At 52.8% G+C, this 27755-nt stretch overlaps 1 protein-coding gene across 1 annotated transcript; it reads left to right on the plus strand.

Moving 5' to 3' along the window:
• Nucleotides 1-845: 845 nt before the first annotated feature.
• Nucleotides 846-22469, plus strand: CDHR1 (cadherin related family member 1). Its single transcript, XM_022562446.3, has 17 exons — nucleotides 846-1434; nucleotides 1961-2056; nucleotides 2821-2966; nucleotides 3786-3836; nucleotides 4974-5063; nucleotides 6323-6409; nucleotides 7739-7855; nucleotides 8957-9100; nucleotides 10469-10547; nucleotides 11834-11934; nucleotides 14574-14777; nucleotides 15287-15439; nucleotides 17043-17207; nucleotides 17595-17662; nucleotides 18181-18409; nucleotides 19060-19317; nucleotides 19971-22469. Exons 1-17 carry the CDS (start codon nucleotides 1380-1382, stop codon nucleotides 20535-20537), a joined length of 2610 nt encoding a protein of 869 aa, XP_022418154.2. The 5' UTR covers nucleotides 846-1379; the 3' UTR covers nucleotides 20538-22469.
• The last annotated feature ends 5286 nt before the right edge of the window (nucleotides 22470-27755 follow it).

Raw genomic sequence — 27755 nt, forward strand, 5'->3', positions numbered from 1 at the left:
GGAGGAAATGTTGGGACCCCAGCCTCTCTGGGGAGCACATAAAGGGGTCTTCTCTGTCTGTGGCCACACCCTCCCAAGGATATCCTTGAGAGTGACCAAGCTCGGGCCTGAAGTGTCCGCCCTGTACACCCTGTGAATATAAGGAGAACAGGCTGCTTCTTCAACCAGATGCTGGTGTCTGAGCAAGAAAGTGAAGGTCCAGCCCAGGGAAACTTATCAGCAACCAGGAAGGCTCCTGAGCTTAAGTGTTCCTCCCAGCTGTCAGCACCCGGGGCCCCCATAGCAGCGCCTCGCTTGCCTAAACGTCTTCCAGGGACGGGAAGCTCACCCCTCCTGGGACAGTCCATACCTGTGTTGGCCAGCTCTGTTAGCAAGTCTGTCCCATCACGGGGCTTGAATCTGCTTTCAAACAGTTCGCCCTTCCTTGCAAGGCGTGCGTGGGTCTGCTGCTTCTCCATGGTCACAACTGGGCACTGCAGATGGGGAGGGAGGCTAGCCTGCTGCCTGGCAATCTCTGCCTTCCACCTTACTAGAGACTTGAAGGCCCTCTCTGCCGTCCACCACACACGTGGACCCCCACTAGTGACCAGACTAGTAATCAGACCCTCTGGGAGAGCTAGCCTGGCCTGGGGGGTGCAGAACAGGAATGGGTTGAGATCTCAGAGAGGTGGTCCTGATAAACCCTCACCATCTGCCCCTTTCCCAACCGCAAATCTCACCCCCAAAGCCTTCAGGGACACATCCCTGGAGTCGATTTGGATTTTTCAGGCCGTGCCCTTCCCAGAGCCCACCCACCCCCTTTCTGCCCCGCCCTCATTTCTCCTAGAGACTAGTGGGAGGGATCCTTCCGCGCTGAGGTTGAGCCCTTGCCCTGCCGCTGTTTTACAGTCAGCCTCAAAGAGAGTGGCAAACTCCCTGACAGTCACAGAGGAAGTTCATAAGAAGGGAGAACTCCAATGGAGCCCAGCCCTACCAGGATTTGCAGACCCGGAAAAAGTCCCAGTTTTCCAGCGCCCTGCGGCCCTGGGGTCCCCTTGGCTCCTGCGCTCCAGACCTGGGGACAGAGGTCGCGGTAGCACAGAGGAATGCCCTCCCGCCCTCCACCCCCGCCCGCTGCTGGGAGCGGGTCCCCTCAGCTCTGCACCCACTAATTGGTCTCGTTCCGCTGCGGGCGGGAGCGCTCCAGCGGCGCCGATCCGAGCCGTGTCATCCGCTTAGCGCCCTCCGCACCTTTCGGCCCTCCCGCCCACGCCCGCCTCCCGCCGCCGCCCCCACCCCACCCCCACCCCGGCTCTGCACTCGTCGCGGGCCCAGGGCATGCTCCGTGCTCCGACGCCCGGCCTCGGCTGCGGGGAGCAACAAGACCCGCCCGCGGAGACATGGGGCGCGGCCTGCGGGCCGTCCTGGCCCTGGGGCTGCTGTTCCTCCGCCTGGGTGAGTGGCCGCAGGCCCCGCGGGCCCCGGTAGGGACGAGGGGTGGGTGCTGGCGCCAGCCGGGTGGACCCAGGGACAGTTCTGGACCGTTCACTTCCAGAGTGGGGCTCGGGATGGGGGACGGGGACACGGACTGGGGAAGGGGGATTCTCGCTGCTCTCCGCTTCTTCAGAAGCACAGTCGGAGGTTTGGCAGCTGCCCCGAGGGCTGTGGGAGGGTGTTTCCACTCCCCGTGTGACCTTGACCAGGGCACTGCCCCTCTCTGGGCGAGGTTTCCTAGTCTGCCCATTGATGGGGCTGAGACTGGCCGCTGCCTGAGTTCCAAACGCCCAGATGGTGCGTGTCCCTGACAAGCCGAGCCCAGCCGGAGCCCACGGGAGGAGGTGGCCGAGGGCCCCGGTGGGCGCGCTGGGCTCTGGGACGGGAGCCCTCGCCTGACCGCGGGTGGGCCAGACGCGCGACCACGCCGGTGCCGAGCTGTCCCTGCGCGTGTTCGGGTGTCCTCTGTTCTGTGTTCTCTTCCTAGCCCAGGCCAACTTCGCCCCCTACTTTTTCGACAACGGGGTGGGCAGCACCAACGGAAACATGGCCCTCTTCAGCCTCCCGGAGGACACTCCTGTGGGTGAGTACGCCTGGCGTCTGCCCCACTTAGGTCTCCCGGAGGGGCGGCCCACGTTCCCCTGGACATAGAGACCGAACCCGTGACTCCCGGGACATCCTGTTAGCTCTCTGAATTCCCCGGGGGCAGTTGCAGGAAAGGAGGGCACGGCAGCCGTGGACACCTAAGCTGGGCCAGTCCTGGAGACCCAGGTGCCGAGCCCAGAGACAGGGCCGGCCCCAGGGGCAGGTGGCAGTCCTCAGCGCTGGGGCCTTTACCCACTGCGTGACCTTGAGCAAAGTACTAACGTGCCAGAGCCCCAGGGCTCTAGGCTTTAAAATGGCCCCAGAACAATGAACTCAGTGGCATCTGCAGGGAGAGGAGCCGGAGAAGGAGGGAGGTTCACACTTCCTCTCCATCACCTGGTCTGGGAACCCTGAGCAAAAGGACCACTGCAGTGTAAAGGAAGCACCTGCTCAGAATTCCCTGAATAATCCAAGCATGGGGAACAGTGCTGCACATGGGTCACCCCTCCACCTTAAGGCTCCTCCCTTTTCCCTCATCCCGCATCCCCAGTCTTGGTTCCTGGGACAGGAGTCATTTCCAGGCAGAGACCCTAGAGTTAGACCCAGCAGCCCTGAAGCCCTCTGTAATCTGTATTCTAGATTACAATCTGTAAAGTGGCAGGTACTAACAGCCATCTGATAGTCGTGAAGAATAAAGAAAAAGAGTAGGAAGCAGCCAGCCGGGACGGGGCCAGCAGTGAGCGCTCAACTGTCTCTTTCCAGGCTCTCATGTGTACACCCTGAATGGAACAGACCCCGAGGGAGACCCCGTCTCCTACCACATCAGCTTTGACCCCAGCGCTAGAAGTGTCTTTTCGGTTGACCCCAATTTTGGAAACATAACCCTGATTGAAGAGCTGGACAGAGAGGTATGGGGACCTGCGAGGAACATTGCCTGCCAGGCATGTAGACAGACCTCTGTGGGCGGGAAGGTGCCCTAGAGAGCATCCTTGGAGAGCGCCCATAAATCACAGAAAACTCAGCCAGCAGATCAGGGCTGGAAAGACTGGTTTAGAAAGCGGCTCTGAGTTTGGTAAAACTCCTCCCCTCTGTGCCCTCTGAACCTGCGGGTGACAGGGCATGGGCTATGTTTCCCTTGTGAGATCCCACACCAGGTTGGTGGACCAAGTACCTGCACCTCAGCCGCGGGATGCTGCCAGCTCTGATCCAATGGCAGACTCCACCAGTGCAGAGAAAGGAAAGGGTGGGTCCCAGAGACAGCTGGGGGACACAGCAGAGGAGGTGAAACTGTTCTCCCCTCCCTGTCACCCTACGGGACGTGGGGACCTCGACACCCACCATGTCAAGGGGAGAGCTTGAGACACCACAGACCTGGACCTCTGAGGAACTGTAGAATATAGAGAGTCAAGGGAGAGATAAGGGGCAAAAAGAGGAAAATTTTTAAATGGATTAATAACCTCTTCCTGGGTCCTCCAGCACACTTGTTAGCATCTCTCATTCTGACAGGGGTGCATTTTCTGTTGGCACCTCCACCCTCTGGGTTTATGAGAACCCCTGATGGGCCAAGCCCCAAAATAAGGTCTCAAGCATGGTCAGAGGCAACTTTCAGCCACTCCGCCCTGCTCCAGGGCTCCCTTGAAATGCCCAGGCCTCCTCTGATGCACCCAGCCTCCAGGGGTCCCTATGGTGCCTCAGACTCCTGGACACTTCGTCCTTGTGCTTCACAGAGGGAGGACGAGGTTAAAGCTATTGTCAGCATTTCCGACGGCCTGAATCTGGTGAGTACGCACTCCAGCCAGCCCCTGGCCGCACGCGGGGCAGGGCTCCCAGCAAACCCAAGCTGAGGTCCAGCAAGATCTGCCCCAACATGCTCATAGGAGAGAGGGGAAGGAAGGGAGAGAGAGCACACCCACATTCCTCAAGCAGTGTCTCCTCAAACCTGCTTGCCCATCCATCTCCTCCCGCCTGGCTCTTGGCTCTGCACCATCACCCAAGCTGAACACCTGGGCACCCGACCCCTCCTTCCTCCCCTCCTTCCCCATAGCTGCCACTTTCACCCAGCCCTCATCACTGCTTCCCGGATAATCCTGGGGGCTCCCTTCCCTCCAAGGCTCCCCGACCTCAATCCACATCTGGAGCCATCACTGTGCAGCACAAGACCTGGCCACAGATCCCAGCTCAGAAAGCGCTAGCAGCTGGCCCCCACTGCCCTCAGGGTGGAATCCAAGCTTCACACTGCCATTCAGAGCACCGTCAGACTCACCCGCCTTCTCTACCACATTCACCCCACCAGCCGTGTAGCCCTAAATCTGCTTCTGTGCTCTGAACCCGTGTATGTGCTTCACTATGCCTTTGCCCGTGTTGCTGCTTCTTCCTGACACACCTTCCTCCTCTTTCCCGCTCACCTGACAAAGTGCTGCAGACCTTACTTCTCACACCTCTGTGAGGCCTCCCTGCTGTCATCCACCGCAGGCTGGGTCAGATGCCTCTTCTCTGGGCCTCTGGATGTAGCCCCCTAAACTGGTGCCTTTGCCTAGGCTGGGGCACACGGTACCCTCAGAGTCATGTGGTGCAGGCCCCAGCCTCCAGCGCCCAGCCTGTTGTGGTTGCCGCCCTGAATGACATCACGACTGTCCTTTCATATGTTGCTATTTGCCCACCACTCCACCCTGCAAAATTCACACTGTCAGACTGTGTCTTCTGTCTCCAGCATGGAGCACAGTGCTTGGCACCGAGTAGTTCCTTAACAGTATGGGCTGCATGAATGAATAAAAGAGGGAAGGAAGGAGGGAGGGAGGGGAAGGGAGGGGGAAGGAGGGGGCAGAGACATACACCTAGGGTGTTAGAGGCCATTGTCCCTTTATCACCTGGAAGGTCTCAATGCTCCAACACCTGTCCCCTTTGCCCCTTCTCAGGTGGCGGAAAAAGTCACTATCCTGGTGACTGATGCCAATGACGAGGCACCCAGGTTCATCCAGGAGCCCTACATTGTCCAGGTTCCCGAGGTGAGCAAGGGGCCACCAGGCAGGGTCGATGCACTCCCGCCCCAGGCCTCTGGGCTGCCCTGTGACCTGGCCAAGGGGACCAGGCATTGGAGTAAAGAGCCCTCTCCATCACTCACTGGATGACCCCTCCCCTCTGTGTCCTCCTGCCACCTCTGTTGCCAGCCCCTCACATTTTTATTCCAAAGGAATGTTCATTGACCATTTTCCATTAAAATTATAATGCACTTTCTTTCTTGGGGGGCACCCTCGCCCCCTGCAGTGAAAATGCCAAGTCCTAACCACTGGACCATCAGGGAATTCCCTATAATGTACTCTTATTGTAAAAATGTGAATTGTACAGAAAAGTAGGGAAAAAAGAGTTTCAGAAACCACCCTTAATCCCTCCAGCTTGAGACAACATTGTTAAATTTGGGGGTATTTCCTCCTCATCATTTTCATGATCATAGGTTCTTGCTTTCTCTTTATTTTACATAGTTGTGACTATACTAAACATATGTTTTCTGTATTCTACTTTTCACTGAATTTATAACATAAGAATTTTCCTCAGTAATTGTAAAGTTGCGGTAACTAAGATTTTAATAGCTTTCCTTGAGTGCATATTCCAGCATTTACTGAACTGTTCCTTTATGTTTGGATATTAAAGATACTTTAAGTTTTGCCGTCATAAGAAACATCAAACAACAAACTCTGAGCATAAAAGTTCCTTTCTCTAACTGGAATGATTTGAAATTGCTGGGTCAAAGCCTGGGCACCTGTGAGGTGTTGCCAGATTGATTTTCCAGAATGACACCTGTTTGCCTTTCCCCTAGGATGTGAGAAAGGGTTTGTCTCTTGGTTCCTGGCCGACACTGGCCATTCTGGGAGTTTTAAATGTCTGCTAATTCAGTAGGAGAAAGATATTTGCGCTGGCTCTAAACTGCACGTGTGTGATCCCTGGTGATACGGAATATGTCTGTATTTGTTAACTGTTTACAGCCACTTCATATTTAAAGCCTTTGTCTATTTGGAGCCATTCTCAAGGGGAGGATGTCTGTTTGTTCCTCCTTTCCTCTGCCCTTTCCTGACCCCGCTCTGACTCCAGTGTGTCTCCTCCATCAAGGCCCCTCCTCCTATTGGATGCTCCCTAGGTCAATCACCACCTTTCACCTCTTTTTCACCCCTCACTTCCCTGACTCCACCTTTCCGTGCCCCCAGACCCCAGTTCCCCAAGCATCTGTCACTACCCCTGGGACTGACCTTCTGTGGCTGTGACCCCTCAGGACACACCTGCCGGGAGCAGTATCGCCAAGGTCCGTGCAGTGGACAGGGACACAGGTTCTGGAGGGAGTGTCACCTACTTCCTGAAGGTAAGGTGGGACACACAGGAAATAACCAGAGGCCTGGGCTAGCAGGGACACCTGGACAGCCCCCATCTCCATCACTAAAGCCCTTAGGTCAGTGCCTCAACTATTCCCAAAGATTGTCAGAGATGGTGCATCCCACCCAAAGAGGTCTCAGCAAATGCAGGCGTGGGATGAATAGGTGGGGACCTAAGACTGGCCTGAGAGGAAGCCATCTTCCCCTGACTGGCCCATCCTGGCTCCCTCTGAGTTGACCTGCCTCCCTCTCCCCAGATCTCAGGACCCTCAGCTCTCCCCCCACCAACCCCTCCCCCAGAAGATGGCCTGGGCACTTTGCACACACACAAAGTAAAAGAAACTTGTCTGAGCCTAGAAGTGTCAATAGGAAAAAAGGCAGAAGGGGCAACTCTCAGAATGAGCAGAGCTGTGACACCTCCACCCTACCCTTGTCCATCCATCCCACCCTGTCGAAGGCGGAGACCCCTCCCCACACCTCCTGCCTTTCCCTGGACTCCTCCGGAACCCACTGCCCTCCTTTCCATGGCTGCTGTTTCTGCAGCATCTTCTCTGCTCTCCACAGTTAATCACTTGCTCTCACCATTTTCAAGGCAGTATAGCTCAGTGGCTAGAGACACAGCTTCTGGAGAAAGCCCCTGGGCTCCACGGGTTCTGAAAAGACTCCACCACTTCCCACGCATGGGGCTTCCATCATTGTATGACTTTCCCAGCTCAGTTTCCTCATGCGTAAAATGGGCAAGTTGAAGGCGCATCCTCATTGGTTAGTTGTGAAGATTAAATACGTGTCAAGCTCCAACAATAGCTCCTGACACACAGTCACCCCTCTTCAGATTGAGGATTGTCTCCTGTCCCCATCTGACCGCCCCAACCCCCTACCCAGATGCTGCTGACTGACCCACAGTCACTTAATGGAGGGGTTGAAAGATCCCGAAGGCTCTCTCTGTCACTATGGCTTTCAGCCCTCACCTCCTCTAGGTTAGAGCACTCTGCTGACATTTCTGCCTGCTGGAAACTCCAGGCCAGAGCTTAGCCCCGAGCTGGGCCCCGTTGTTTTCTAGCTGAGCTGAGAAAAGAGCTGAGGCCCTGCTGGAAGGGAACGTCTTTGCTGGACTGAGGGAGAGGGAGGGGAAGCCCAGAGCCCTAGGAAGCGGGGCCCTGGGGGCCGGGAAGACTGAGTGCCCTGAAGTGTGCACCTCAGCCCTGAGACCAGAGTTCGTGTGATGAAGGGAGGACGGTGAAGACCCCCTTTCAGGAAGCAGAGCAGGCGAGGGACCTGGGTCCCTCCCCAAGGCCCAGCCCGCCCCTCGCTCTTTACAGAATCCACACTCCACCCAGTTTTCTGTGGACCGCCACAGTGGTATACTGCACCTCCAGGCCGGGGCCACCCTGGACTACGAGAAGGCCCCGGCCCACTTCATTGCTGTGGTTGCCAAGGTAATAGAGAGGGAGGAATGGCAGCACCTGGACGCTCCTCAGCCTCCGTCAGGGGAAGCTGCCCTTGGATTGGAGCAGCTAGGTTCTACAACTGGGGGGCAGTTCGGGGCAGAAGGTACGATGGGGGAGGGGATGGGGGTGCAGCTGCTCGGAATCTCTAATGCGTGGAGCCTGCCCAGACGTGGACATATTCCCCAGGGAGGCTGGTGTTTCTGAGCCAGAGAGGGCATATTCCCTCCTGGGAGAGGGCGTACGCCCCCTCAGGACTGACAGGCCTGGCTCTCCTCTGTAGGCGCAGGTGGCCGTGCCTGGAGACTCATGGCCCTCACATCCACACAACCTGGCCTCTGGGCACCTCTGTTTCTCTGCCCGGGCTTGCTCACCCTCCTCTTCCTCTCTGTGTGACCGGTTACCCTCTCTGAGCCTCAGTTTTCTCATCTGCCCACCCCGAGACTTAACTAAATTCCTCATACTTCTAAAGCGTGTGACATGGGATCTGCAACTCAGCAGGTGCTCGGCCAAAGCGGCTGCTCTTTCCTGAGGTCAGGAAGCCCCAGCCGTCCCTCTAAGACCCCCATTTTCTTTTCCAGGAAGGCCCCTGCTGGTCACATATTGGCTACAGGGCATCCCCCTCAGTCTGCACCAGGAGGCTCGTGCCGGGCCTGCCTGCCAGCCTCTCCACGAGGGCTGGCTTGGTGGGCGCACAGCTCCATTATACACGCTCAGGCGCGGGTCCACATCATGCTCTTAGCAGGTCCTCAGGAGTGTTTGAGGCTTGGCTCCGGGCTGGGAGAGGGGATTTGGCTCCGACCCCCTCCTCCTGTGCTACTGATCAGACATGATTTCCCTGGAGAGAAACCTAACCCTCTTTCCAAAGGAATGCCTATGAGCACCTACTGCATAGCAGGCACTGATTGAAGACCTTCTTGCATCATCTCATTTAATTTTCCTAACACCCGTATGAGGGCAAAATTATCTCCAGGTGACACGGAAGCAAACGGAAATCAGGGAGGGCAGCCAGTAAGTGACAGGAGCCGGATTCCGTGGGAGTCTGCTCAACTCCAGAGCCCAACCTCTCTTCCCTCTCCGACCCTTCCCCAGGATGGCGGAGGGAGGCTGCGAGGGGCCAGCGTGGTGCTCTCGGCCACCACCACGGTCACAGTCAATGTGGAGGACGTGCAGGACATGGCCCCTGTCTTCGTGGGCACGCCCTACTATGGCTATGTGTACGAGGACACCCTTCCGGTGGGTGGCTGCGCCCCTCAGCCCAGTGTCACCTCCGGACACCTCCTGCCCTGTCCTTCGCGCTGCCCGAGGATCCCCCTGCTGGATGGCTGGGCTCGACCCGGACTCGCGAGCCTCAGCTCATGTGGAGGCCGGCTCTGGACCCCTCACTCAGGCCACAAACAGGTCGTTTTGCGGGGGGAGGTAGGCCCGGGAAGAAGCGGTGGCTTGTGTGTGGAGCACGTACCGGGTGCCCAGGCTATGCCAGGCGTCTCTTCACTCACTCAAGCTTACGCCAGCCCGGCTGCACATGTCAGCCCTTCAAAAGGGCTGAGAAGAGAGGCTGGGAAGAGAGCTGATGATTTGGTTTAAGTGGCCCTTTCCTCCACCTCGTACAGGAGGTGAGGTGCCTTTCGCTTCCCTCCCTCCAAGCCTGTATAGCCTGGAGCCCCTCAAACCGGTAGTTCTCCCACAGTTTGCTGCCGAATCACCACAACCCTTGTCGGACATCACACGTGGGCCCAGATGGAAGGCTGGCCTCAGCTTCCTTCCCCTTCAGCACAGTCTCCGTCCCTCCTTCCCGCCCCCTCCCCCGCCACCCCTGTGTTTTGTGTTTTGACCTCTCAGGTTCCAGTCCTGGGCTTGGCATCTAGGGGCCGGCCTCCCCTCCACCCCGGAGGCCCCACCATCCTCTACTCAGCCCAGCCCTCTCACCACTGCACCCTTTTCCTTCTGATGGACACGTGCCCATGGGCCTAACGCCTCCTGCCCTTCTCGGCTCAGCCCAGGCACTGCTTTCGCCGACATCTTTGGTTGATGTCTGCTCCTACGCCCAGCACGCCCCTCCACGGGCACGCCCATCCTCGGGGTGAGCCCATGTGTTTATGTGCCCCCCCAGCCACACCTCCCATGGCCACGGCTCAAGAACTCTCTGTGGAACGGAATTGCATTCTCAATTTTCACTTCCCCGGATTCTGATAATTCCCAACTTTATACAACAATGAAAACACTTACTGAGCACTACTCGTGTGCTGGGCCCAAGCTGAGACATCACCTTTTCAGATGCTGGCAGCTGAGTGGTGCAGAAGGGCACAGAGTGAGGGAGAGAGAAAGGCCGGGCTGCTCCCATGGGGGCTGCAGGTCAGAGCAGGGCGAGGCCCAGACGGTCCTGCTGAGGAGCTAAGCGGGAAGGAGGTGCCAGGGCTGGGGGAGAGGACAGTCAGGAAGCTGCCATGAGGATGGATAGGCCTCCGGGGAGACGGGCCTGAGTAGGGAGACCAGGAGGGGGTGGCAGGCCAGGATCGAGCAGGGCTTGTCAGGTGGGGCAACTTCCCAAAGCCTTCGAACGGCCTCCCAGGGCCACAGGATAAAATCCTTGTTCCCCCCAAGGGCTCAGAGGTCCTGACCGTCGTCGCCATGGATGGAGATCGCGGCAAACCCAACCGTGTTCTCTACAGCCTCGTGAACGGTGAGTCTGGGGCTCACTGCTGGGCTGCAGCTACAACTCGTTGGGTAACCAGAGTGAGATCCAACCTCTCCGGATCCCAGTTTCCTCATCTATAGGCCAGAAGCACAAGATGCGTGGAGAAGAGTGGCTGGGTCCCTGCAGGAGGCGGCACGTCTCCTTGGGCGTCTGCTTTGGTCCCTGCTTCTCATTATGTCCAGCAACAGGGAGAGACGCATTGGGCAGGGAGGGGCTGGGGGCTGGATACCGAAAGCGGCACAGGTGGTGCCAATTCATGTTCCCACAGGCTCCTGGGCATACCTCGTTAATGGGAAGGGGTGGCAAGATTTCTTATACTCTTTAAATTGCCATGTGTTTTTCTCATTCTTTTAAATGTTTTGGCCTAGAGCATAGAGTTGAATTCAGTGAATTAAATGCAATGATGATTTTGCGTGTGCCTAGTACTAGCCCTGTACATGGGTGAGAAAACTGAGGCTCAGAGAAGCTAAATTATCCCAAGTTCCCATTGGGTTTGAACCTAAGTCTGCTGGCTCTTTCCACAGCTGGGCTGGGCAGCAACTGAGCAGGAGAAGCCAGCCCTGGGGAGGGCTCTTGAGCCCTCAGTAGCTGGTCCCCTCCAGGGGACCACCACACCTCGTACCTGGTCCCAGACATGCACACATCTCTGTACTCTCACTCAGACACCATCACCTCCTCTGACCCTGTCCCTGGAACATGCCTGGTACACACGCCCCTTCCAGCAGCTCACACACGTGCAGATGTGTCCACTATCACACACAGGCATCTCTCCCCAGGCACGCAGACCTCTGACTGCCTTCCCTCCCCTCCACCGCTGCAATCCTTCAAACACCTACCGAGTGCCCACACCACACCATCTCCTCTCCTGTCTTCTTGCATCTCCCTCTACTCCTCCTCTTCCAGTCTTTTCCTTTCTTCCCTCCATTATTTTCTCTCCTTCTCTCCACCTCCCATCTCCCTTCCTCTATACCTCTTTATTTCTCCTTTCTCTTTCTACCACACACACACACACACACACACACACACACACACGAAGCAAAATACTAGAGCACCTGGGAGCCAGAAAGTAGTGAGCTTGAGTCCCAGTTCTGCACTCACTGTGTAACCTTAGATAAGTTACTTAGCCCCTCTGAGACTCAGTTTCCTCATTGGCAAGACACAGATGATAATAGGGGAGACTTGAATGAGATAGCGTCTGAGGAACGTATGGCACCCTGCGCCACCATGTGGCCTTGTTCAGAACTGCAGGGCACATCTGTCTTCTGTGACAGGCAGTGATGGAGCCTTTGAAATTAATGAGACGTCTGGAGCAATCTCCATCACCCAGAGCCCTGCCCAGCTCCGGAGAGAGGTGTATGAGCTGCATGTACAGGTACCCTCCCACGAGTTTGGCGTTCCCCACCCTTCAGCCCTGGAAGGTTCCAAAGGTGATGAGACCTGGGCTGCCCCCTTACCCCCCAGGGCTCGCAGGATCTAGGGAGGAAGGATCTAGATGTTGCTTCAAGGAGCACCTACAAGAGGTAGTACCTGGCGAGGGGAGCTGTGATGAGGCAGGAGAAGGAAGGATGGAAGCAGCGATGCCATGAACATGGGTAGGACCCAGCAAGTGGAGACTGGTGTTGGGGAGCACTGTTTAGGGTGGGGCAGGCGGAGGCCTTGCAAAGCTAGGAAAGCCCAGTGAGCCGAGGCTGGAGGTGAGAGAACATGATGTAGCAGGGGCGCAATGAGGGGTCAGGTGGGACCGGAGCCAAGAGTCCACAGGCAGCACGTAAAGGAGAAACGGTTGGAGCCCAGGTGGTGCCGGAGGAGCAAAGGCCTTGAATACGAGGCATGGGTTTTCCCTGCAACAGGGCCAGCTTTGCGGCCATGCAACCTGTGAGATGACACAGGAACCACAGTTAGAAGGGTCCCATGCTGGGCTTAATGCTCTGCTCTTGCTGTCTTGAAATTCTCAAGGGGCCCCCTATTTTCATTTTTCACTGGGCCTGCAAACTATGTACCTAGTCCTGCCCAAGAGCAGGGAAGAGCCATGGAAAGGTTTGAGCAGAATTAGAGTCTTGTTCAAAGCTCACTCTGACTGCTCGCTAGACCAGTGGGATTCCCAAAATCAGAGAGCTTGGGAAAAAAAAGGTTTCCAGGACACACTCCTGAGGATGGGTATTTAGTACGCCTGGGGGAAACCCAGGATTCTGCGTGTTTTGAGCTCCCAGGTGATTCTGGCACCAGTCTCAGCCTGACGTTTGAGAGCACTGGTCCCAGCTTGGGTTTGGAGGGAAGTGGATGAGAGGTAGGGAAGCAAAGCCATCAGCCCAGGTGACAGATGCCGAGGGGCCGTGGGGATGAGCGGAGGCGGAACGGTGAAAATGGACAAACGGCAAACTGTGAATGAGACAGATTCCACAGAATGGGGCCGTGAGGGGTGGGGGAAAGGAGAGGGAGGGATGCATCTAGGGTGGTACCATGCCATCACAAACACAGGTGAGAAGGCAAGTTGAGTAGGATGGGCATGAGGCATTCTGGTGCCTCGGGGACATTCAAGTTGAAACATCCAAACTTGAGGGTAACAGGTTTGGACTTCAGGGCAGACAGCATCAACATACAGGTAGCTGTGAAAGGAGGGGAGGGCATGAGGCCACCCAGAGGAGGGCTGGGGGGAGAGAGGAGCCACCAGCTCAGAAGGCCACTGCGGGAGCACCCCAGGATAAGAGTGGGGAAGAGGGAGGTGCCAGGGAAGGAGAGACCAGGGGTCAAGTCCAATCTGCAAAGTGGAGCCACTTTAGCCAAGGGGACAGCACACTCAGAAGGGGGAGGGGGAGCGGGCAGTGCCACCTGCAGCATGGAAGTCAGTGTGAAGTATCTGAGTTGGGGACGGGCTGAGCATTGAATGGGAGGAAAGGGGGCAGAGGGCACAAGCTTCTACCAAAGAAGAGTTAGGAAGCAGCTATAGTGTGTGATGGAGTAGAGGCCAGGGAGGGTCATTTGAGGATAGGTAAGACCAGACATGCTTATAGGAGAGCGGAAGGAAGCCCTTGCAGGGCCTCACATGGTATTTGCCACCCGTTCCTGAGGTGCTTGTGGACTCTTGGCCCTGGCTTTGCAGCCTGTATTTGTCATCCACTGCTGCATCGCCACACCTCCCCTCCCTGCAGCCTCCCCCTGGACAAGTGGACACAAGTGCAGAACATGGTAAAGCTAGGGTTTGAACCCACATCTGGCTGCAAGGAGAGGGCAGTGCGGTGAGGTGGAGAGAGCACTGCCTAAGGAATCAGATACATCTACCTTCTTCCTAGTCCAGCTGTGTGACCCCAGGTGACTGCCTCCCTCCTCTTGCCTCATCTGTAAAACGGGACAAGTAATAGCCCTATACTAGTTTCCTATGACTGTTGTAACATATCACCACAAATTTAGTGTCTTAAGACAACACACATTTATATCTTGCAGTTTGTGAGTCAGGAGTACAGAGTCAGCTTAGCTGGGTCCTCAGTTTCAAGGTCTCTCACGTAGCCGCCAACAAATTTTCAGCCAGGACTGGGTTCTCATCTGAAGGCCCAATTGGAGGAGGGTTAGCGTCCAAGCTCACATGGTTATTGGCAGGATTTAGTACCTCATGGGCTGTCAGACTAAGAACCTCTGTTCCTTGCTGGCTGTTGGCTAGACATCACCATTAGTTCCTAGGAACACAGGCCTCTTCAACACAGCTGTTTGCTTCATCCAAGCCAGCAAAAGATAGATATAGATAGATATCTTCTATCTATCTAGAAGATAGAAGTTATGACCTAATCTAATCACTTATCAGTGATTAGATTAATCTAATCACAAATTAGTGACCTAATCACTAAGCGATATCTCATCACCTCTGCCATATCCTATCAGTTTGAAGCAGGTCACTAGGCCAGGCCACACTGAAAAAGAGGAGATTACATAAGGGCATGAATACCAGGAGGCAGGGATCATTGGGGCCATCTTGGAATCAGCCTGCCACACAGCCATAGCCACCTGTCCCCACCCCAGGTGACTGAGGTCAGCTCTGCAGGGACCCCAGCTGCCCAGGCCATGGCCCCTGTCACCATCCGGATCGTGGACCTCAACAACCATCCACCGACATTCTATGGAGAGAGTGGACCCCAGAACAGATTTGAGCTGTCCATGTATGAGCACCCGCCCCAGGGGGAGATCCTGCGGGGCCTCAAGATCACTGTCAGTGACTCAGACCAGGTATGTGGTCCTGCCCTCGACTCTGTCTTCCTGCAAACCACATGGGACCAAGTCCCAAAGCTGAGCCTGCATGAGCCTTTCCTGCTGATGTTCACAGGGGCCTGGAGAGTCACAAAATGAATTACGCAAGAGTGGGTAACCAAGAGAGAGAGGAGGGAGGGTAGATAATCAAAGACTAGCTGCTTGGCCTAAATATATTCACAATCAATTAAGAGGAAAAAGCCAGTCAAATGAAAGCACCTCTGCGTCTGACCCTCCAGACTTTGCAGATGTGGCCTGTCGCCTCCTGTGCCCGGCTCAGGGCTAGGCTTTCTGTGCTTGTTTCCTTGCTGAGTCTTCATAGTCTGCTCAACCTTTCTGATTCTTCATCACCTCCCCTATAGAAAGAAGTAATAATACTCACCTCCCGGGGTCAAGGGCACGTGAAGGCTCCTTGCACAGCGCGACTATCTAATGAGTTTCTGTTCTCATCCATCTTCCCTGTTTCCTTTCTCCAAACTGTTGTCCAGGGAGCCAATGCCAAATTCAACCTGCGGCTGGTGGGACCCGGGGGCATCTTCCGAGTGGTCCCCCAGACGGTCCTGAATGAAGCCCAAGTGACGATCATTGTAGAGAACTCAGCCACCATTGACTTTGAAAAGTTCAAAGTGTTAACCTTCAAGGTAGGTGATGCTTTGCACTACCCTGAATGGGGGGTCACAGCAGCACCTAGATTCATTCCTAAGGGGTCCCTTGTCACACTCTGCCCCTCCTGGCCCTGTTCCTTTCCTCTCAGTTTCTCTGCCCCTCCTGCTGATTTGAGGAGTAGGTGGAAAAGGGAGAAGAAGAATCATGACACAAGAACCTTCTCATACTGCACACAGCCTCACTGAGCTCCCGCTTCTAAACTACGACTGTCCCCAGGAATGCATGGAGAGGTGTCCAAAGAAAAACTACCAATACAATGTGCCATGTGAATAGATTGAGAGAAGAAAACTATTTGATCCTCAGGATAGATGTTTTCTCATACACATTTGACATATGTCATCTATTCTGTTAAAAACTTTAGCAGGAGATGAAAAATATACTCCTTTGTACTTGTAATTATTTAAAATGGTAAACATAAATGAATAATGCATGTTATACATAATATATAATTTATATTAATAAAAAGGAAAAATACTTTGTTGGTATTTCTTAAATTATTTTAATTATTTATGATTATAAATGCATAGACACCGATAGCTAGCATCATGTTTAAAAGTGAAATTCTACACAACATTGTAAAGCAACTATACTTCAATCAGTCCGTCGATAAAAGTGAAATTCTAAAAGCATTCTATGAGGTCAGGAACAAAGCGTGGATAACTACTCTCACCACTATTCTTTAACACTATTCCTAGAATAACATTATTCCTGGGTAAGAAAAGGAAACAAAAGGTACAAACATTAGAAAGGAAGAGATAAAAATTATTATTATCAGCATTATTTTAGACGATGTGATTGTTTGCTTAGAAAAATCTAAAAGAAATGATCGAAAAACTGTTAGACACAGCAAAGTTGCTAACATGATTGATTATAAAGTTGATACACAAAACCTAATAGTTTTCCTACGTACAAAAAACGGCAATGAGAATAATGGAATAAGAGAGCACTTTTACAGTAACAACTAATAGATAAAATTTCTAGGAATTACCATAACAAGAAATATGCAGCATCTAAATGACACAAAAATGCACACATTTAACAAAAGGACATAAAGAAGGCAAGAAATATAAAGACACACCTATTTAAAAATGCAAATTCTCGTCAATTAATAAAGAATCACACCACCTCAATTAAGTCTTACCCAGAATTTCCTTAGGGGAGGAGGGAGGGGGCTTGACACAATTATACTGGTTTTTATCTGGAGAAATAAACCTGAATAGTCAGGAAATTCAGGTAAAAAGAATATGAGGCAGGAACTTGCTCTAACAGATATTAAAGTATATTATGAAGCAAAATAGTTTTTTAATGGAAGTTTAAAACAAAGGAATATGCAAATCAGTGGAGCAAAAGAAATTGGTCCCAATGCAAATGGCAACCATAAGGAAACGGGCATTGCAGTCAGTGGGGAGGGAAATGATGTGTGCCTTAGAGGTACCCCCTGCAGGTGGGGGCAGGCATAGCTGGCTGGCTGCTGAGAAAACGGGAGACAAGGCAGGGAAGGTACTGAGACGGGACGTGGCAGGCTCTCTGCAGAGCGACTGCCACCCAGACAAGTCCTCCTTTTCCTTCCTTCCCCAGCTCCTGGCCATCGAAGTGAACACCCCAGAGAAGTTCAGCTCCACAGCGGACATCGTGATCCAGCTCCTGGACACCAATGACAATGTCCCCAAGTTCACCTCCCACTACTACATTGCCAGGATCCCCGAGAATGCCCCAGGGGGCTCCAACGTGTTGGCTGTCACAGTGGGTTGGGGCTGACCCAGGGACTGGGGGTGAAGGGGACCTTGTGAAGTCAGACAAACTGGGGCTCCAGTTTGAATCGCAAAGCCCACACTCACTGGCTGTGTTCTTAGACAAGCTACCTGCCCTCTCTGAGCCTCAGTTTCTTCCATACAGCACCTCACAGGACTATAATGAGGACATATAATGAGAAATACGAGGCCTTCCAGATCTGGTTCCTCCAATACTTGAGATCTCCTGGGGCGAAACTAGGGCTCCAGAGCAGGGCTCCAGATCAGTTTCTCCCCAGCTGGGCAAACCCCCCAAATCCTTGTTTTGCCATTGAAAGCAAGAGCTGCCAACATGCCCTGACAAAGGGGCAGGGGCCACTGGGAGCTTTCTCTCTTCCAGGCCGTCGATCCAGACACAGGTCCCTGGGGTGAAGTCAAATACTCCATCTATGGATCCGGGGCAGACCTGTGAGTAGATCCAGAATCCCGGACAGGACCTCAGGCAAGGGATTTGGGAGGCTGAGGGTGGAGGAGGATCTGTGCTAAAGGCAGGAGGAGCCTGGGAAGAGCAGGACCTGGGTCGGGGAGGCAAGCCTGGGCACAAGGAATGGAGGGGAGCTGTAGAGAGCCTGGGGTCAAGGTGTGGGGACCCACCAGGTGAGGTGAGTCTGAGAGAAGAAGGGACATCATTATGGCCTGGAGCTGGGGCTCGTGGCCTTGGGGGCCAGGCAAGCAGTGCTGGGCTAGGAAGGGGCAGGTCGCGGGAGGAGAGGGAAGGGCTGTGACTTGGGTTAAGTTCTACATTGGTAAGACTGCTAAGTAGGTGGGTGGTCCTTCGGGATGCCTTGGGGAAGCTGCCTGGTGCATTACCGCCCCTTCCTGTAGGCGGCTCCTTACCGCAGGCATGTGTGCACCTCTGTGAGTGTACACGCGTGTACGTGAGTGTGCTTGTGCACACCCTTGCCTGCGCTGTCTGTGCCCAACAGCTTCCTGATCCACCCATCCTCTGGGATCATCTACACCCAGCCCTGGGCCAGCCTGGACGCCGAGGACACTGCCAGGTACAACTTCTACGTGAAGGCAGAGGACATGGAGGGCAGGTACAGCCTAGCCGAGGTGTTCGTCACGCTGCTGGATGTCAATGACCACTACCCCCAGTTTGGAAAGCGCGTCCAGGAGAAGACAATGGTGCTGGGGACCCCAGTGAAAATTGAGGTGGGCTTCGAAGGTAGCTGAGCTCCCGTAAAAGTCTTGTCCCTGCAACTGCAAGCGGCACTGTAGCATAAGAATTTCTTTTAAAATATACTGGATTCCTGAAATAAGCAAGGGTTTTTAAGGTACTTTATATACCGTCATCCCCACCTCAACCCAGAAGTAACCTCTGAGAAAGAAGATATTTTTGCCACTTTACACATAAAAAAAATTAAGGCTCAGGCAGGTTGCATGTTTGGTTTGCCTGAGTTCACACAGCTGGTCTGCCTGCCTTTGCAGCACCGCTTTCCCTGCTGCACTGCCTTCCCGATACAGAAAAAGCATGAACCCTGGAACCCAACAGACTTGACTCTGGATCCCAGCTCCCCTCCTTCTACCTCTCCATCCTTAGACAAGTCACTCCGCCTCCAGGCTTTTGTTTTTTGACAATACTGGACTGCCTAGACTTGTTCTGAGAATGAATTGCTACAACACACAGAGCCAAGCGCAGACCCACCCTGGCTCATTCAATTCCTCTCCCAGCTCCATTCACTCAAATAGGATTAGGACCATTTCCCTTCAGCCCAGCCAGCTCTATATGACGTGTTGGTTGAGCCAGGGTACACAAGTATCGCCCTCGAAGCCCAGCTCTGCCTGTCCCTCTCTGTGCACAGGCCACAGACCAGGACGCAGAGGAGCCCAACAACCTGGTGGACTATTCCATCACCCACGCAGAGCCAGCCAACGTGTTTGACATCGATACACACACGGGGGAGATCCGGCTCAAGAACTCCATCCGCTCCCTGGATGCCCTGCACAACATCACACCCAGCGGGGACCACACGTGGTCACTAGAGGTGCAGGCCAAGGACCGCGGCTCCCCATCCTTCAGCACCACGGCCTTACTCAAGATTGACATCATAGACACTGAGGTGGGTACGGAGCCCTGATCTGCGGGGGAGTCGGGGGGAGGGCCAGAGGGCCAGCTCAGACCTCGCTGCAACATGGCCAGAGGGAGAAAGACCACCTTCCTCCAAAGACACCCACCCAATTCTCTTGAAGACCACCTGTGCCATCAAACACACAGGCTTTGAAGTCAGCTCGAAATCCTAGTTTCAACACTTTGTGATGGTGTGACTTTGGCCTTTGCTAAGCCTCCACTCCCTTTCTGTAAAATGGGGCTAATGATGCCTCCTTCACATGGGTGTTGAAAGGCAGAAGTAAAATCATTATGTGTAGTCCTCAGTTCAGGGTCTGGCAGGAAGTCGTCACTTAAGAGGTTCCTAATGCACTTGGGCAAACGTGACACACACTCCCCCCAATCAAAGGAAAGCAGTAGCACTAATGCAGGAGTTCTTCATCCAGAAGAGGTGCTTGCGTCATGCTCTCTCTGTGTGCATTTTTCTGCAGAGGTGCATGCATTGTGTTTTCTCTGTGTGCATTTTTTCTGCAATGAAGCCCATAGTGCTCAGCAGATTCTCCAAGGGATGCCTGACCCCAGAAAGCTTAAAAACCATCAGGCTTACGGCCCCTGCTCTGTCCTCCGGGGACGAGGCAGGAGCAGCCGAATGCATCTTTCTTCCAGATGCTGTCCCGAAACCCCATGGCTGCCTTCCTGATGCAGACCAAAGACAACCCCATGAAGGCCGTGGGTGTGCTGGCCGGCATCATGGCCATTATTGTGGCCATAACCGTCCTCATCTCCACCGCCACCTTCTGGCGCAACAAGAAGTCCAACAAGGTCCTGCCGGTGCGGCGTGTGCTCCGCAAGCGGCCCAGCCCTGCACCCCGCACCGCCGGCATCAAGTGGCTCAAGTTCAGAAGGACCAAGGCCGCTGACAAGTTTGTGCTCAGAGAGGATCCTCCCAATGAGAACTGCAACAACAACAGCCTGGGAAGTGCACCGCCCCCCAAAGTCCCCGCTCCCCCTCCACCACCCAGCATGGCACCCAGCATGGCACCCAGCATGGGACCAGCCCATTGGATGGTGCCTACAGTCTCTGGCTCACTCGCCCCTCAGCAACCCCATCCATCACCAAAACCCAAGGCCTTGGCAAAACACAAGGCTGCGGGAAGACCCGTCCAGTCAGCTCTGGTCTCTGAGCTCAGGCAAAAGTTTGAGAAGAATGTGCATAACGAGGCTTACTTCTAGAACGTGTCCTGTGGTCCTTCTCTCCCAACCCGATTGCCCAGCTGCTTGGGCCATACTCCCCAGCTCTGCCCCTTAGGGTCACCCCTGTTTTGTGCAATGGTGTAACCCCCATATCCAGGGCTCAGGACAGTGCCTTGGGCGAGGAATTTATTTCTCTGGTTATGGATGCAATTGGCAAATACTTTCCCGTCACCCAGATCCTCGGCACAGGTTCAATGCTGCCTGTTCTGCAGAGGCTGGGAGTTGACGAGGAGCCAGATCTATGTCTTCTACTCACCAACCCCAGATCTCACAGTGTCTCTTGGGTCCTGCTGGGGCCCCAGCTTTCTCAGTCCAGGAGCAGGGCCCTGGCCACATGTGACAAGGTCAACTAGAACCTGGATCCTGAAGTCTTCAGCTAAGAACAGGAGCAGAAAAAGGGGGTTCAGTGCTGACTAAGGTTGAGGGTCAGCAAACCTTGCAGGCTGTAGGAGACCAAATGCAGCAGGGGAGGGCAAAGATGCACCAAAAACTCACGCTGACTGTGGACCTGTGCCTAAAAGCCATTGGAAGGTGGAGGATGGTGTCTGGGCAGAGACTGTGGGCCCCTGCTATGCCCACATGGGCCTGCCCTGGTCCCAGAAATAGCTGGAGCCACGCTGGCAGCCCTAGAGATATCCGGAAAAGCATCAAGTCCCCTTAGGAGCTGTCCCACCAGAAGTCCTTGAAGAGACAGTGCAGCGCTGAGGTCTGGGGAGACTTCCATTTTTATCCAGCTCTTCTACTCACATGCTATAACCTTGGGAAAGCTGTTTAAACTCCCTGCTCTGCTCTTCCTCATCTGGAAAATGAAGAAAGTGAGTCTGCCTCATTCATGGGTCTGGGGCGAGGATCAAAACAAGTAGTAGCGACAGGGGCTTTAACCAAGTGCAAAGCAGCACAAATGCAAAGTATTTTTCTGCAGCCCAGTTCTCTGGGGTGCAGCTCTTCCACAAAGTATTGGGAGCCCCTCAGCTATTCTTCCAAGCACCCCCCAGGAGGCGCTGTGCTGGGTGAGGGCACTGCCACTGATCCACCACAGCCCGAGCTGGGTGATGGCATAGCTTCCCTTCCATGTCTCCTCCCTCCCCACCCCCCACCCCCCACCCCCCAACTACATCCCCTGTGCAGCCCAGGACAGCCATTGTCAGAGAGGACCAGAGCTGGGCAGCACATCCAGCCAAGGCTCCGTTTTGCCAAGATGACGAAAATGAGTTCCCTAGAGGACTGATTGCCAGAGGCCACATAGCAGTTTGGCGGCAGGGAGCTCATTTGAGGGCTCCCGGCCCCTCAGCATGTTTGTGTAGCTGGGGCACACCTCATCAGCTTGTGACCACGGCCTCCAGCAGAGACGACATGCAGGCCTCTATTAATGCAAAGAAGTTCCGTCTGACTTTAAGGAAATCTGCCAAGAGGAAATCTAAACTTGTGCCCAGAGAGAGAAACGGAACAATTCTTTGTGTTTCACTCCGCTCACTAATAACCTCTCTAGAATATGTCCGTGATTTTATTTAAACAGATTGCATGCACATGTGGTTTTCTTGATTTTTGAGTTGGTGTTTGAAGGTGTGTTACTCAGACGTGCCAGTGTGCAGGCTTCTTGCCAGGGTTTCTGCAGTCCACAACCCAAGCTGTATTAAGGGTTGGGCTCTGACAAGCCAGGAGCCCAGACTGAACAAACAGGTACAGGTTTCAGGACAGGGCTGTGCTGGATCACGTTTGCCCTCCATAGGCAATGCAGCACCCTTACAACTTGCATGCAGTTAACCTCTTTTGTAAATGGTAAATAAAATCTGTTAACCAAAAGCCAAGCTGACCTCTGGCTGCCTGCTTAGCATCAGTGTTAGCTGACTTGTAGAGACCAACTGTCCCGACAGCCAAGCTCAGCCTGCTGCCTGGCTCCTTTGGTGGATCCATCCCCCGACCCCCGGATCCGACTGTGGGGGGCTGCAAAATTTTGTTCAACTTGCCACGCATACATCTGTAACAGCAACACGCCTGTGGGGCTTGTCTACCTGAGTGTGGCTTATCAGAGCCTGGATGAGCAGGACACACCTCAGCAGGGCTGCTTGGGGAGGAATGGCAACTGCAGCTAAAATTAATTATCTCGCAGCCCAGCCCAGCGAGGGCAGGAATTGGGAGGCCTGGTATAGGCAATGAAAGCCCAGGAATCAGTGCTGTCTCTGGGACATGAAGGCCCCTGGGCTGGAAGCTCAGGCCAGTACCAAGGCCCAGGGGTGGGGAATGGGGGCTCCAGGACAAGCCCAGGAACTTGAACCAAAGGAGAGGCAATCGTGGAAACTGGGCATGTGAGCAACTCTTGTACTGGGAAGCATGGGGAAAGTGCCTAGTTGCCAGCACCAGCCACATTGAGAAAGAGGAGGAAGATGTGGCTAACACCAAGGGACTAGCAAATGTGGTGGCACTGGAGGGGACCCTCTGGACATTGGGAGTGAGGCCAGGCCAAGTGCTACTGAATTAGGGAACAGTGTGGGCCAAGGGACTGCCTGCCCAGTCACACTAAGACAGGCACAATGTTAGACCTCAAGGTAAAGAGCTGGGAGGCAGGGATAACAGATTGGGTGGGCTCTACCACTCCTGGGCCCCAAGGATAGATGGACAACCAACAGATGTGACTCCAAGAAGTCTGTAGAACAGTGTGTGCTTTTTTCCTGTTGTTGAGCTCAGACTTTCTAATTATGTGAAATAACATCGTGCTCGGGAATTCCCTGGCAGTCCAGTAGTTAGGACTCCGTGCTCCCACTGCAGGGGGCACGGGTTCGATCCCTGGTTGGGGAACTAAGATCCCACAAGCTGCGTGGTGTGGCTGAGAAAACAAAAACAAAACAAAAAACAAACAAACATTGCTCTTTACGGTCTGACAGCCCTGGGTCTGAATCCTGGTTCTGCCACCTAAGTGTGACTTGGGACAAGACACCAAGCATCCCTGGGGCTCACCTTCCTCATCAGTACAGGATGCAAAAAATCACTGCTATGAGGATGACAAGAGCTAATCTATGCAAAGCACCTGCCACCAGCTTTGTTTCTGCTGATACAAGCTCAGGAGACAGGCGCTACTCTTAGCTGTACACGAGGGCATTTGAGGACGGCTGACGGTCCCATGCTAGAGCATCATACCCTGAGGAAAGGATTTCTTCTGCTCATCCTTACCTCCAGGATGTTTCCACCCTCTGATAGGAGAAGAGAGGAGAGTGGACCAGGAGGCAAGTGGGGGAGGGCGGGGCAGACACCACAACATCTGTGATCTTTGCAGCCCTACAGATTGCGTTTGAGCATCTACGCTCCCAGGGAGTTAGGAACCAATGAGACTGCCCCTAAGAGGACCCATGGGACTCTGTACTGAACAGCTGTCCCCCAGAGTCCAGCTGGCGAAGTTTGGCAAGAGCTGGGCAGGAGCCGGAGTCTCCTGGTTCTCTGACGACCGGACGCTTTTTTTAAATTAATTTTTATTGGAGTATAGTTGATTTACAGTGTTGTGTTAGTTTCTGCTGTACAGCAAAGTGAATCAGTTATACGTATACATATATCCACTCTTTTTTAGATTCTTTTCCCATAGGTCATTACACAGTATTGAGTAGAGTTCTCTGGGCTATACAGCAGGTTCTTATTAGTTATCTATTTTATATACAGTAGTGTGTACATGTCAATCCCAATCTCCCAATTTATCCCTCCCCACCATGAGGACTGGAAGCTTTGAGAAAATCCTGGGTCAGCTCACCCAGCATGGATGTTGGCATCTGTTGGCAAGCAGGAATACTTCCCTGACAGTCTTCAAGGGCCCCGAGCGTGGGAGGATGGGCAGAGAGAATGGGGAGGATGCCAGGTGAGGACTAAGACTGCTGACCGGCATGTGGACACAGGGAAGACCCCTTAGGAGATTCACAGAAATAACTGGGTGAGGGGGCAATGCTCAGAAGGTCTTAGCTTCCGGGCCTTCCCTGGTGGTCCAGTGGTTAAGAATCCGCCTTCCAATGCAGGGAATGTGGGTTCGATCCCTTGTCGGGGAACTAAGATGACACATGCCTCGGGGCAACTAAGCCCGCGTGCCACAGCTACTGAGCCCGCGTGCCACAACTAAAACCCAACTCAGCCAAAAATAAAATAAATAATTTTTTTTTAAAAATAGAAAGTCTTAGTTTCTAGAATGAAGTGGGTAAGGCTTAAGCAACCATAATTTGATCAATAAAGTAAGTGACCTTATTTTGTAACAATGGACTTGTGATATTGGTGACATTATAAAATTGTACAAATGCACCTCTTTGGCTGAGTGAGGTCCAGTCATTTATTTATTAATCAATAATTTACTCAATCATTCTTTCAATAACACAATTTCTGAGTATATCATCTGTGTCAGGCCCTCCTGTAGGTGTGAGGGACACAGGCTCTAACAAGCAAAAAGAAAAAAGGACAAAACACCTCTCTCAAGTTGCTAATAACAGATGCCTAGGACTAGCAATGGCTTCATTCTAAAAGCAAGTAGCCCTGCTTACAAATGTCTCCTGTATCAAAGGCACTTACCCTAAATAGACATGGTATAAGCTCTAAACAGATTCCCAAGAGCATGACAACCGAATCTAAAACTATAGCATATTTGAAACACTATTTATACAGAACAGAACATTAATTAAGCATTAATTAAACAGAATGTGAAGGACATTAGCATAGATACCCTGTCTTTATATGTATATATACATATATGTATGTATTTCTACATAGACACACATATGTAATCCTAATAAGATCTGCTGTTCCAAATGACCAGTCTGTCTTCTGAGTCACATTCAGAGAAAACACAAATGGACATGGATGCCTTAAATGGTGATACTTATTCAGGGCTTACTATGTGCCAGGCATTGTTCTGAGATCTTTACATGTAAAAATTCGTACAAGCATCAGGACAACCTCATGCGGTAGGTACTATTATTATCCTCATTTCACAGATGATGAAATTAAGGCTCAGGGAAACAGAGTCACAAAGCCAGTAAGAAGCAAAGCTAAAATTTAAGCCCGGGAAACTGGGCTCCAGAGTCTGTGCTATTACCCCTACCATCATATTGCCTAATCGATCTAACGTGCATATTTAGGGCTTTTTTTTTTTTTGCAGTACGCGGGCCTCTCACTGTCGTGGCCTCTCCCGTTGCGGAGCACAGGCTCCGGACGCGCAGGCCCAGCGACCATGGCCCACGGGCCCAGCCGCTCCGCGGCATGTGGGATCTTCCCAGACTGGGGCACGAACCCATGTCCCCTGCATCGGCAGGCGGACTCTCAACCACTGTGCCACCAGTGAAGCCCCATCTTCAGGATTTTTTAAGGGGCAGGCTAAGGGTCTTAAAATATCAGATTCTCAGAAATCCTCTCTAGATTATGTTCCCTCTCCCTAAATTTCCATGTCACAGACGCAGCTGAACACTGCCCCTGCTCAGGATATGCTCCTGACTCTCCCTGCTACCCACACTCCTCTTCCACAGCCCCTTCCCTCCTCCTATCCCTCTGCCCACACCCACCACGAAGCTTTCTTTGCCCGAAGTGGAGGCCAAAGCATCCACTCCTGCCTTCAAGGTAGCCCCAGGCCACTTCACGATGACTGCGCCCCCTCATGACCCACGGACAGCCTTTGATCCTGTGAAAGGAGTATGCAGAGGCCAATGGAAGTACGTTCTTACCCTGCTCCAACCACTTTTTTTCTAAATTTATCATGGGAAATCTCTCATAAAAAAATTCTCCGCTACATTACTTATATGTGTGTGTTATTTGTACACATATGTATATATAACTATATATATGTACATATAGTTCAAAAATTCATGTTCTTTGGTGTGACAGTGGAATTGTGGTCGTGTCTTTTTGAAACTTCATTATCTGTTTGGAGATAGAACTAAAATATTCACAGGTAAGTTTTGTATTTACCATAAATACTCCAGTTTAAAAAACCTGTTGAGAGCGAGGACTAGATGAAGTAAGAGTGGAAAATGTTAAAAAAAAAAAAATTACGGAACCTGACTGAAGAGAAGAACAAGATTTCCTCCACTTTTGGTGTGACAGAAATTTTCCATGAAAAAGCTTCTGGTGCTCAGAAAAAGATAAATGAGGAGAACTTGAAGAAGTGAGGTAACAATTGGTCTGAATATGAGAGCTGTCTTCAATTTTTTTAAAATTCATCATAACCAACACTGATTATCAACACAGTCCTGGTATTGGATGAGCCCAGCAGCTACAGCAAGAAAGGTCACTCTCTGCCCCAAAGGGTTTGCAAGTAACAAAAACATTGCATATCCTGTTCCACTCATTATTTCTTTTTCCTAGACATGTAAAGTCAAGGAGGGCTACTTGGAGGACGTGATACATGAGATGGGTCTGGAAGGATGGGTAGGAATTGGTAAGGAAGGTGGGAAGGAGGGAGAAAATATTTCTGGGGATGTCACAAGGGGGTCAGCTCACACTTGAGTCTTCAGAGCGTCTCCCCGTGGCCAGCGGGAGAAGCTGTGAGGACACAGATGTCGGCTTAAATCCTGGGAAAGACCTTCACTAGCAGGGGTGCGTGCAGGGACAGTGAGCTGTCCCTGAGGTTCAGCCCCCCACACACACACTCCACGTGAGCCCCTTAAGAGGAAACAACCACCTCTCAGGGGTTTAATAGGAGAGCTTGGAACATTAACTGGGGAAGGGAGTGCGGATTATTTCCTTATTCATATAAAAACATTTGTCACACTCAGCACTGCAATACTAGGGACACAGGGCTGAAAAAATAAGCCTTAATCTCACAATCGCATGAAACTAGGTGGGAATCAGGACTGTGTAGCCTCCTCTTTGTAATAAGTATAAGAGCAATAATAATAATTATAGTTATATGATTTTATATAAATTCTTTTCTTTCCAAATAGGGCTCCTGTGACACTGCTTTCCATCAATCACTGGACCATGAGCCCCGGGCTGCAGCCAGTCCCCTGTTCCTCACTGCTGATGGCACCAGGCTCTCAGGAGCACCAAGGACTGCGCACAGGGACACAGACACCCACAAATAGAGACTCACATCACCCGCCAGGCTCTCATCGCCCCAAAAGGCAGCTTTTTAGAACATCAAACTTATGTGACCTCAGTTGGGCGTTTGCTGTTAAAAGGAAGAATAATACTTTCTGAACAACCGGAGACACAAGAGACTTCAAAGCAAACATTTAAAGG

Source organism: Delphinapterus leucas, chromosome 16 (assembly GCF_059928025.1).
Source record: "Delphinapterus leucas isolate spDelLeu-1000000601 "Yukka" chromosome 16, BTC_Dleu_Yukka2, whole genome shotgun sequence".
Lineage (NCBI taxonomy): Eukaryota > Metazoa > Chordata > Mammalia > Artiodactyla > Monodontidae > Delphinapterus > Delphinapterus leucas.